We start from the raw sequence: 12,645 nt of genomic DNA, 5'->3' as shown, positions 1-12,645 counted from the left end.
CCCGATTCGATCCCGACTGCCGGCGGCTGCGTTTAATTACCCCGCCGGGGTGGCGCAGTGGTTACGGCGCTCGACTACTGTTCCCAAGGACGAGGGATCGAATCCCGGCCTCGGCGGCAGCTTTTCGATGGAGGCGGAAAGCAAGGCGCCCGTGTGCTGTGCGATGTCAGTGCACGTTAAAGAACCCCAGGTGGTCGAAATTTCCGGAGTCCTCCACTACGGCGTCTCTCATAGCCTGAGTTGCTTTGGAACGTTAAACCCCACAAACCAACCAACCTTTAATGGCTAATGCTGTCGTGGACAAAGTGTGTCCCGCTTTTGCGGCGTTCTGATTGGCCAAGGCGGGATGCGTCCCTGCCATCTGCAATATGCCACACTTGAACGCGCGCCAAGGAACGCCGCACAACAGGAGCGATGGTGTGCCGTCCAAACTCTCACTTGCTGGAGAAATTGTGATAGATACTGCGCCTTTCCTTTCCTGTGAACCAATTATAATTATATGTAGCACTGCAACGAATGCCGACAAGAGGCTAACGATGGGAGGCAAATTATAGGATAGGAGGGCAGACTTTCGCCATTCTCCTCTTAAGAGATATCCAAGAGACCCTGTAATTTTTAAGGGGAGGAAGGAAGTGAGAATTAAAAGTGGAAAGAGGAGCCGTAGTGGAGGACTGCGGGTGATTTCGACCACCTGGGGATATTTAACGTGCGCTGACATCGGGTAGGGCTGGGACAGGTAGGTCACCGCAGCTTGCGGCAGGGGCTGGCCTGTCAGTTTTATCTGCCCCGCCGGGGTGGCGCAGTGGTTACGGCGCTCGACTACTGTTCCCAAGGACGCGGGATCGAATCCCGGCCTCGGCGGGAGGTTTTCGATGGAGGCGAAAAGCAAGGCGCCCGTGTGCTGTGCGATGTCAGTGCACGTTAAAGAACTCCAGATGGTCGAAATTTCCGGAGTCCTCCACTACGGCGTCTTTCATAGCTTGAGTTGCTTTGGGACGATAAACCCCACAAACCACAATTTTTATCTGTTGTAGGCCGTCATTGCACCCGCCACCGCTTCGGTGGAGCTGGACGACGGCCGTTGCGGCGCGTCTTTCTCTCGCTCTTTTTTTTTCTTTCTTCTCTATTTTCTCGTATACGCACGAGGCAGCGGAGGAAAAAGGAGAGAAAGACGCGCGCCGCAACAGCGGCCGTCGTCCACCACCACGCCTCTATTTTCGCGTCTGTACGCACGAGGCAGCGGAGGGCCCCGCCGGGGTGGTGCAGTGGTAAGACGCCCGACTACTGTGCCGGAGTACCCGGGTTCGAACCCGACCTCGGTGGCTGCCTTTCGATGGAGGCGAAACGAAGAGGCGTCGGTGTGCTGTGCGATGTCAGTGCACGTTAAAGAACCCCAGGTGGTCGAAATTTCCGGAGTCCTCCACTACGGCGTCTCTCATAGCCTTAGTTGCTTTAGGACGTTAAACCCCACAAACCAAACCAAATCCACCCTTTAACTTGATCTTTTATTTACCTTTTTTACTGTTGTCTTTTCCCCGTAGATACCTAGGGATCGCCGGGAGGCTAGTGTTGCACGTGTGGCACCGGCTACGCGACGAGGCGAAACCTGGCGTAATATTGCTTTCGCAACAACCACAGAATAACAAACGAAATAAAATGCTTTACGAGTCTTCCACATTCCAAATTAAACACACTCTCATCCATTTCTTCGTTGTGACTTGCGGCAACCAAGGATGCCTCTTTCGAATTTTACACGAAGCCCTGATGTCCGATTTTGACTTGCATTGATGTCCGATTTTGACTTGCATAAATCCATAAATGCGTACTTACACTGGCCCCGCCGAGGTGGCGCAGTGGTAAGACGCCTGACTACTGTGCCGGAGTTCCCGGGTTCGAACCCGACTTCGGCGGCTGCGTTTCGATGGAGGCGAAACGAAGTGGCGTCCGTGTGCTGTGCGATGTCAGCGCACGTTAAAGATCCCCAGGTGGTCGAAATTACTCCGTAGCCCTCCACTACGGCTCCCCTTTCTCTCTTTCCACTTTCACTCCCACCTTCCTCCCTTCCCTTATGGCGCGGTTCAGGTGTCCACAGAGCAAGTGTGACAGATACTGCGCCTTTCCCTTCCTGTGAACCAACCAACCAACCAACCTACTTACACTGCGAGCAATAAATTTTTACTGCGCAGTTATGGGACCATATTGATAAAAATAACACCCAGGGAAAAATTTTATGTTCAAAATTAAAAAAGAAATGATGTCCGCAGCCTACCATGCACTCAATCCATGCGGCTGTCAAATGGAGATCCGTGGTGTGGAACTACATCTTCAGAGTTCCGATCTTCTACACCTGCATGACATGTGGCACCACCTTTCTTTCCACACAGAAGGCGCAAGAGCACGCAACCTGCGCTCCTACTGCACAGCGGCATCGTTTGACACCTCCCGCTGCAGTAACTGAACTCTAGCTAAAAGAACTTTTAACTCTCACTCTTTCGGCAGGGCTATCACAGTGTAGCACAGAATCTGAGCTGTTTGGTTGGCGTGCATGTTTTCTGTTATAATTCTCGTGTCACCCAATGACGAAAACACCTCGAATAGGTAAGCGTGGGCGAGTGGAGGGGTGGGTGCAGTTTCGGATGGTTGAGAGCAGCAGTCGTAGTTATCTCCCTTGTCCTGCAATAATTAAAGTGTACGCGTGTTCCCCCATCCAGAGCCCACACCCCACTTTCTTACCTTCATACCGTTATCATCTGCAGCAGCGCTGTGATAGTGTAATCACGTAACCAGGTGTTACCCTCCTCTATTTCTGTCCCGTCCTGCGCTTGTAAGAAGCCTTATCTCCTTGTCGGTCTGCAGGTGCTTATCTTGCAGGGCTCAGCAAACAGTTGTCGCCCTCGGTGAAGTGAATATTCTCGACAACGCTCGCACGCCAATATCGTCGTCATACCTCCAACGCCATTCCAAAGCAACGTTAGCCCCTTGAACTTGTGCAGCTTCGACTGGTCCGCTGCGCAACGTTAGGGTGAGTATTTGAGATGATTTCCAGCAAGTGAAAGGAGCATGTTCTGCGCTCTTTGCAAATGCACTTGGGTTACAAGTTTGAACTTTGTGCCATATGCATCGCTTTTTAGCCATTTTACAAGCCGTCAGAAGCCAATTACACATATTACGCAGCAAGGTAATGAATTGGATGCCAGGCATCACTTTTACATCACTTTGGAACCCATCCAGGAGTATATAGACATATATGACATGTAAAGATAATCAGTTAACCAGATAGTCTGCAAGTATTGGCCGAGGAGGTAGGCTTGCTATTCAGAGTGGCGCTCATGGACCGTAGACTTAATTATTCACAGAGCGTACGAAAATTCATCAAGTTGTTTTGCTGAGAATAATAATTACAACAAAGGAAAACATTTGCGCTAGCCGAGGCGTCTTCCATCACGTTTAGAGACACCTTACAGACATTCCATGAGAATTTTGCCTGCTGGAGCGGACAGTAATAAACAGTTGATTCGTTAGACTGGCGCATACACTGTCGAGAGCAGTCTGTGGAATTAAAACCAGTCCTCGAAAATTAATCCACGCTTTGGACATTCCAGTGGCGTGCGACAACTCCAGTTCATTAGCCTTTCTGCACTCGTTCGCAATCATGAACTAAATTCTCTATTGCTTCACACAAGGCCGGTATAGACTGCAGAATTTGCCGTGTAATATGCTCGCGTCGCTAGTTTTTTTTATTTCTGCATATTAATCCTAGACGTACTCCATTGTCTCTTTCCAGGGGACGGTCTGCTTGTCATTTTATTAGTCTCATCGTATTCAGAAGAGTGCACGCTTCAGCGCATGAGTAACCCAACATTCTGACGAATATGCCAGAGCTTCGTCGTTTCGCGATACTTCACGGATTCCAGCGGGGCGTTAACTGGAGGCCGACACTGTTGGTCGAGCCGTCATTGCCGCCAGCGCTACAGGCCTGCAGCCTCTGTGGCGGACTGACAAGAAAAGCAGCTCTGCTCCCTAATTGCTGCCACGTCCTGTGTGTGTACTGCCTACGCGGATGCCAGGAAAGTGGCGAAAATGGTGCTCCCTGCTGTGTCTTGGACGGCCGACCATTCTTATCCGAGCAGCAAGTGATTTGGAATGAATGCTCCACAGAAGATGCCATTTCGCTGAAGGCGAGCCTCGATGCACGAGTTGCTTCCTAGAGTCAAGTGTTGCGCTGTCGTTTTCTGAGTTAGGATTATCACCACGTTACGATAATGACAGTTAAGGAGGGGTGCTGACGCTGTGTACGCAGGAAACAAAAAAAAATTAATATTGGCAACAAAATTCGCACAAGGCTGTTGCCAGTATGTAACCCGAATATTCCAAAGTTAGGTACATGTCGTGAAAGCAATGAGTTTCTCTAAACTACGAGGCTGCCTCTGATGCCGTGTACTCCATCCTAGCTCTTTTACCAGTCTCGTCGGCTGTGTTATATACACCCTAGCCAACTGAAGCAGTATATCCTGCCTCACCACGTTGGTGCAATGATTAGGGCGGTCGACCGCTTTGCCAACGGATGCGGGATCGAATTCCGGTCACGGCAACCACTTTTCGATAGAGCCGAAAATCTAGGCGCCCTTGTGCTGTGCAATGCCAATGCATGTTGAAGAGTCTCGGGTGGTCGAAAATTCCGGAGCCTTCCACTATGGCGTCTCGCACAGCCCGAATTGCTTTAGGATGTTAAACCCAGTAAACCAAAACCAGCATATATTCTGGCGCGTTGTGAAGTCCGGCTAGTGAACATTGCTGCATGAGCCCACGAGTAATGAAGAATTGAACCTTTTAAAGTGCTAATCTGTATGATCAGGCGAGTTGCTGTTGGTGAACGGACAAAATCGCGCGGATCAGTTCAGGCAGATTGCGCAGGAACCACCAACGAGCACGGACAGCGAAATAGGCGGTCAGCGATGACGAAAAAGAACTGTTGGCGCTTCGCCTTTAACTACCATATACATCTAAGTCATCATCATCATCAGCCTGACTATATACCCACTGCAGGGCGAAGGCCTCTCCCATATTTCTCCAATTAACCCGGTTTTATGCTAGCTGCATCCACTTTACCCCTGCGAACTTCTTAACCTCATCCACCCACCTAACTTTCTAAGTAATACATCAAACACTTTCTCCGCTGCCCAATTCTTGGCCGATCCGCCTGTGTGGGTATGTGCGAGATGTTATCTGGTAAACAGCAGCAACACCGACAGATCGAGAAGCAAGATAAAACTAGGATAGAACTTTTATTTAGAATATATGTGACGCGCACTTCAGAAAGTAGACCAAGAGGTACGATGCATGACAAGGACCATTCTCCCCGTAGTAGTCATAATGAATTCGGTAGGTTACAGATGCAGAAGCAGAGTAACACATTCGACACGTGTTAGCTTAATAAGAAAATGAGAAATGATCTGAGAGTACAAAAATACCCTTAAGCGCAATGAATTCTGAAAAACAGTTCACATTTCATTTTCAATTGCCCACCTGCTTTCATGCAGGCTTCCAGACGATTTCGGAAGTTCTTCAAAATTGCCGCAATGTCTCCAGGAGTTATTTCGTTCCAAACCTTCTATATAACATTGCAATGGTTCGGTGGATTTGTGCTTTGAAGAGCACACCTTTTGCTCCATGATCCCTCAAACAGCAAAGTCTGTCGGATTGAGGTCGGGGGAATTGGATGGCCAAACATCCTTTCCCTGGAAACCGGGAATGTTCGTCCCACTCCACCCGAGGGTTTTTTTCGCTCCGTGGGCAGGTGCCCAGTCTTGCTGCTGCCGTCAATCAATGTTTCTTGTATTCCGCTGAACCCAAGGAATGACGGAACCCTCTAGGTTCAGGTCGCGATTGGTCTCGGCGTTGATTTTAGCTATTTTGGAACAAAAACGAGCCTGGTTTTCAAAAGAAAAATTGCGCCCCAAACCATAATTGTCATGGATTTTTTTCTTGTCACTTTCAGACTTTAAAGAGACCTGACTGGCAGCAATTCTCGATGGTTTTGCGAATTTCAGGTTGATTCAACTGTGAAAATGTTCTCAGCTGTGAACAGAATCGAATTCAGGGCTTCATCACGTCACAGCTGTCTCATCCTGTGCCACTATTCTAGACTGGAAGCCTGGAATAGTCCGTGAGATGCTGTCCTTTTGATGGTTTGCGCACCTGGAGTACTTTTCCGTCACCCTGTACAGCAGGTCACAAATCAGAAATGTAAGATAAACGTTAAAAAAGAAAGCTGCGTAACAAAGCCAATCAGGCGCCACCTACAGTTTTTGGTAGAATAATACTGGCTGTGAGACTACAAGACAGCCATAAGCAGAAGTATGCACACAACGTATGTCCACTTGAATGCCAGACGTCACATCACACGCATTACTTGACCAATCATGCGGTTAATACTCCCGTCACATTGTAATGCGATAGCATTTAAGCTGTAGTAGAGAGGAGAGTTGCGCTTTCTGTACCGTGAAATTTCCTCATTGATCGAAAGGGCCTTCACGCACATGAACTCGCGCGGGTAATTCAAGCACTTCAATATAGTCTAACAGCAAAACAGTGAAGGCATCACTGCAGAATTTCTCATTGGTCTACAGCGTAGTTATGCGCATTTCGTCACCAAAACGTATTGTCTCTAGTGAACAGCAATTTCCTTGAAAAGAAAATCCTAAGCAAGTGAGGAATCGATCCGCGCGCATTCTTTTCGGCCTTGCGCCTAGCGAGCATTTAATCTCTATACCATAAAAGAACTTCCGTTCCGAGCGATAATTTACACAACCCATGGGCGATCACTCCAAACCGCAGAGTAGGCGACAGCACATTGCAGCAGCAGTGTGTTTCAGCGCGTCGGCAATGACCGACAGTTTGAAAACAGGCATATGTTAATGTGACTGAATTTATGCTGTCATTAAAGGGGCACCCGCTTTGAGTAAAAAAGTTTAAAAACTGGTCGAAATGGTTGTGACGTCATCAAGGCCACGTTAAATCAAGGAACCAATCACATGCTACCGGGAAATGTGGAAATAGGCCATAGACCCCGAGAAAGCAGTTGGACACCCCTCCCTCAATATTTGGTAGAGAGCCCATCGCCCAAAAAAGCTGAGCACCCGCAAATCTCAAAGCTCGCCCACAGTAGGTTAACGACCACTCAAAATGTAGGTGGACACCTAATTTGGCAAATAACCCACCACCAGAAATTTTCCCTGTCACACCAAATGGTTGGACCACCGAAAAGTATTAAGACGAATTGGTGAATAGATTAAGGGGACGGATATTACATTAATTTATTGAAATGATAGGTCCTAGAACATTCACGAGGTTACTGCTGCATGTCGATTAGCTGTTGGTACTTCTTGAAAGAAGTGTTTGAGAGGGCATGAGAACTTCTTTGCATATTTCTCGATTTTCACATTCATATATTAAGCTGCTAAATGTGACTATAACCACTCCAAAATCAGCCTTCCGGCATTTAGGAGTATTGAAGCCTGAGTTTTATCTTGCTTTCGATGATTTAACACTGTAATTAAGTCTTAAACGTTAAGCATAGGGTGCTGTACTGTATCATAAGGAAAACGTGAGCAGGAACAATACTGAGCACACAAAAAAATTATAGGGGCGATCAGCTTGAATCATACGGAAGAAGTGTGAAAATATACCTTTCAGACGGAGCAGCACATTAAATATTACTGTGGCAGCTGCTGCTCTACGCACCATGGTACACACGTGGCGCCGCCTACAGGCAGTATTTTTATCTGATGGGCTTAGTGATTCTTAGCAAACTTTGGTTTTGCTGTGTAATTGTTATTCGTTATTCTGCTGAGTCCTTTGTCATCTTTTAATACTGCTGAATCATTTTAGTCATTTTTTCACTTCGGTTAGTCGTGATTCCTCATATTCATTTAGCTGAGTTATGTTTATTCATAATGTTGAGTCATTATAGAATTTAGTCATCATCAGTATGCTTGTATATTACTAGTTATCGAATGTTGCTCCTATTCCTTCTATCTCTTCCGTTCACATTAATGCACACATACGCACGCACATTACCTACTGAGTCTTGAGAGGCGCTGACGGACAATTTTCGCCTTCATTGCACTTCATTTCTTCTTTTTTTTTAAATTTTCTTTTGCTGCGCTCCAGCATGATTTTGCACGAACGCGTATTTGCTGAGACCATCGATTTTTGCAAATATTGATGCCTCCGAATTCGCCTCTTACCGTAGAATGACGCTGTCAGGGCAGGACATCTCAATGGCGCCATTAAAGAACAGCACACGACAAAACAGCACACAAAAACAGCGCAGTGACAAAACAGCACAGGTAAAAAACAGCGCACGTTATAAAAGCAGAAAGTATAAAACAAGAAAGCGGCAGAACAGCAAGCCGAATCATATGCTGTTTTATCATGTGCTGTTTGACGCGTGCTGTTTCGTCTGTGCTGTCTTTTCGTGTATCCCGTCTCGATACCTATACTTGCAGCGTTTTCCTTTCCTTTCAGCGTTTCGCCCCATTCATGTTTATCATGGCGTATTTGAGGTATCCACTAGTTCAGTAAACAGTTTTTCTCTTCAGCAAAGTAGCAACAAAACTAGTTAGTTTGTGTTGACTAACTTATTACTTTAATACTAACTTATCTTCACACACGGCCTCTGTCATATCATTCACATCGATAAATATTCTCTACTGCGCAGAGAACTTGTACAACGTAGACGAAACATTCCGCAATATTTTATCTTTAGCGATGTTGGCTTCCTAAAGAGGCGTTAGTAGACACAGTGAGAGTAATGGTATTTTCGTAAAGCTCTCTATGAAGTAAGCATAAGAAGAGTACAGGCACGCTCGGTTTGCCTTGCATGAAATGCACCGCGAATCGCAGACGCTTCAAGTGGTTTTTCTCTTCTCCGTTATTATAACGTGTTCTTCTGATGCTCCATAGTTCTCGTCTATACTGCATAGGTGATGTGCTGGAATGCCGACTACGGGTGCGACTTCGTAGGACCCGTCGCCAAACTACCTGAGCACTTCGAGCAAGAATGCGCTTTTCATCGTGCCGTCTGCCCGCGGTGTCAAGCGACAGTTCTTCTGACCAAACTCGCTGAGCACTACCGGACGGGATGTGCGCTGACCCTCCACAATCACGGACGACCTTTGACATGGGACCGACGTCCTAGCACCGGTGGTAGTATGCACGATGACGCAACGCTTTTGACCCACGACACTTTGGTGGGCCTCGAGTCAAGGATGAACGAGCTTGTAGAATACGTGAGAAGCCTGGATGCGAAATCGTCTGTTCTGGGTTCCAGCATCAACGAGGCGACCGAACTTCTAAAGCGAATGTCTACGGGCTTTCCAACTCCCCCCAGCACCGAGCACCCCCTTCGTCTTGGCTCAAATCAGACAGTCACAGGTGTAGAAACGGACGAGCACTCGGGACAACGAAGGTATAGAGCCTACAGTGACGGTCACGCTCCAAGCTCCCCTCCGGCCGTCACTACGGGTGCTTCTGTAGAAGAGGCTGGTTGCCGTCAGGAATTTCCGAGGCGACAGGAAGAAAAGACTCATGAACCTTGGCTTCCTGAAGCGAGCATTGTTCGACCGTTCAGAAGGCAGACGACGCAGTTGACTCGGTGTCTTGTGGACATACGGGACAACGATAGGGAGAGGCGCGCTTTCCTCGTGGTTTTCCGGAGGGCTAAGCAGGAATCTTCGAGCTCTGCTTCTGACTTCCTGCAGGTCTATGACTTGGTCAAGCGTGGCCTTGAGCTGTCCCTACCTGAAACTTGGACAGCGCGAGTAGAACTCAACAGCGATGGTTGCTACATGAAGATGGTCATTTTGGAAGAGAACTCGGCGCTCGATGTGTACGCCAGAGTCGACGAGCGCCGCAGAACGTTTAACCCGTGGAAGGTCGAGTCGGTGAAACTATCCCACCCTGAGGACAGTTCAGATTCAATTATCGGCTTGAGCCGCTTCGAACCGGCGTGGATGAACTCCAGGACGCCTCGCTTGAAGTTGCAGGCAAGCGGGTACGGCCACTACGGATCGAACAGGTTCGAGGCCATGTGCAGGAGAGGCTTCGTGGTGGGAAACGACACAGTGACATTCTGTGTGACACTCGTGCGAAAGTGGAACGTCCCTACTGGGCGCTCTGCTGAGGAGCACTTGGAACCTTCGGAGCCAGCGTGTCGGTCTGAAACATGACAAGCTTGGTTGTTGTTTGTTTGTTTGTTTGTTTGTTTTTTCAACTTAAGGGAAGTGCATTGCGGTGCTCTTCCTGAATAGCCAGTGTACAAGAGCGGCAAAATATGCTTCATAATGCTCTATAAAACTGGTACATGCGAACAGAAACACTAGCGTCGTGGTTTCAATGAAGTGCGCGTTTTTGGTGATTCAGCTCCTTGGAAGAGTTGAAAAAATTCCCTGTGGTCGCTGAACTCTTCAGGAAAGTAAAGTGATTAATGTGAAACGTGGTCGCACACCCACGTGTGTGATCAGTCTCACGACAACCAAGAAACTTAGAATGCCTAGCTTGTTTTGGGAACTCTTGTAAGCTGCGTTGCATTTCTAATCACAACACAGTACTCACTAACAGCCTGACGGTTCTTGCACGATGGATGCGCCAAACATGAGGTTTGGAAGTCATGATAAATAGTTACAGTAAAAGCATAGGTAGATAAAATAGCTCGTCTGTTAAACATGGGCAGGATGTGCATGTAACTCGGATGGTTTTGATGGTTTAGATGTTGTGTGGCCGAGATAAATGCTGCATTCTTCTTCTCTTACCGTGAGCACAGTTATGAGTTCACACATTTTCTCCGCTCGTATATTGTATGTATCCGCTGCAAGTCGCGCAACCTTGGGCAAAAGGAAATATGAATGCAGATTTAATATTATACTGACTATTTTCAGCTCACGGGAAAGGCAAGGTCTCGACTAGTTTTGAAGAAATTGTCGAAGCCGTCGTAGGCTTCTTTGTATGTTATCAGCCTCATGCTCCCGTTCTGTCTCCCATGAACAAAACAAATATATTGATGCTTCATTAATACGGACACTTGAGAACATAAAGCGAGTTGTTTGTGGCAATGAACAGCAGAAGAAAAAATATTTAAAAGAGCCACGGTACGATCAAAGCAGTGAAATTTAAATTCGTCAATTATTGGATATACAAGATATTCAGGATATAATTACACGGTTTAAATGGTGCGGTGCAACTCGGCGCGTCTACTGTTCTATAAGAGCTTAATGGCGTATCAAGGATGAGCTAACTTCTACAACAATGTTCAAATATGTGACATCAACCCTCAGTCGGCTGAGAGCGAATAATGTAACTTTCTAATTTGCACATGCTGCAGAAAGAGGTTTCTTTACGACCATTCATGCAATACAGAAATTTGTAAAATGCACTGGCTCAGAAAACTTTCCAAAGTTTCTTATGCCAGAGTGATAGGCTTCACGGTTCAGGGTTTTCGATGGAGTTAATAGGCAGCATAGCAGAAAGCTTGGTACTGTATAACAAGCTATAAGGAATGGACATGTGACTGCGGTTATTATTCTGGCTTTGTATTTCTCTCCCCCACCTTTGCACAAAGCTTCAAGAATTGTCCCCCTTAGATATATTCCTTATCAGGGTAATTTGCGAAGCCTGTCCCTTTGTAAGGTGTATCTGCACCAAACCTGCTTAAGTGGTGACTAATCATCTACCCGGTATTGTCAATTAAGGGGAAATGAGGGTGCTCGTTATAATACATGAAGAAGCCAACAGTCGGCGAGGCCAAGGAAAGCGTTGGGGATGTTACTTTATGTCTTTTTGTTTTTTATAGTTTACTCGGATAATCACAGAAATTAGTAATGTAATCTTGTTTAGGGGAAAGATAAACACAAAGTAGAAGAAAAAACAACGTGCCAATGGTGGGAACCGAACCGAACATTACTAATTTCTGTGATAATCCAAGTAAACTATAAAAAACAAAAAGACATAAAGTAACATCCCCAACGCTTTCCTTGGCCTCGCCGACTGTTGGCTTCTTTCCTTCATGTATTATAACGAGCACCCTCATTTCCCCTTAATTGATCTGCTTGTAGCTTACGGGGGTCTCGGCTCTGGCAGTCTTGAAGCCATAGGTAGCGTAAGAGGGTTCTAGCACAGCTTTCACCCTCGCTCTTGATCACGTTCTACGTGACGCTGCCGGTAACAAAGGACGTTCTACGTCCGCCGCTATGTTTGAGGGTGGCGCTGGTGAACACTCTCAAGGTTCGTATACAGACAACATAAATACCCAAGCAAGTAGCAGGGGGGACAGCGGCCGATGTAGCTCAGTTGGAAGAGCACCGGACGCGATATTCGGAGGTCGTGGGTTCGGTTCCCACCATTGGCACGTTGTTTTTTCTTCTACTTTGTATTTATCTTTCCCTATAAACAAGATTACATTACTAATTTCTGTGATTATCCAAGTAAACTATAAAAAACAAAAAGACATAAAGTAACATCCCCAACGCTTTCCTTGGCCTCGCCGACTGTTGGCTTCTTTCCTTCACCCGGTATTGTAGTCTTTCCTGGTACTGCCACTTTTACCTCTTTTTTTTTTTTTTTTGCAGGCCACAGGATCGCTAGTTC

The 12,645-nt window shown here is 46.9% G+C and overlaps 1 protein-coding gene across 1 annotated transcript; it reads left to right on the top strand.

The window, feature by feature from the left end:
- The first annotated feature begins 2,260 nt into the window (after positions 1-2,260).
- LOC146178332 (uncharacterized) lies at positions 2,261-11,618 on the top strand. Its single transcript, XM_084578151.1, has 3 exons — positions 2,261-3,022; positions 3,785-4,178; positions 8,988-11,618. Exons 2-3 carry the CDS (start codon positions 3,873-3,875, stop codon positions 10,230-10,232), a joined length of 1,551 nt encoding a protein of 516 aa, XP_084434277.1. The 5' UTR covers positions 2,261-3,022; positions 3,785-3,872; the 3' UTR covers positions 10,233-11,618.
- The last annotated feature ends 1,027 nt before the right edge of the window (positions 11,619-12,645 follow it).

The sequence above is a fragment of the Amblyomma maculatum genome, chromosome 9 (assembly GCF_055883805.1).
Source record: "Amblyomma maculatum isolate TAMU_Amacu chromosome 9, ASM5588380v1, whole genome shotgun sequence".
Lineage (NCBI taxonomy): Eukaryota > Metazoa > Arthropoda > Arachnida > Ixodida > Ixodidae > Amblyomma > Amblyomma maculatum.
The sequence above is the reverse complement of the archived record's forward strand: the minus strand, read 5'-3'. Positions and strand labels throughout refer to the sequence as shown.

Coding starts and splice junctions, on each gene's coding strand:
- LOC146178332 (XM_084578151.1), top strand. CDS start 3,873: ATGCCAGAGCTTCGTCGTTTCGCGATACTTCACGGATTCCAGCGGGGC. Junction 4,179..8,987: donor AAGATGCCATTTCGCTGAAG/GCGAGCCTCGAT, acceptor TATACTGCATAG/GTGATGTGCTGGAATGCCGA.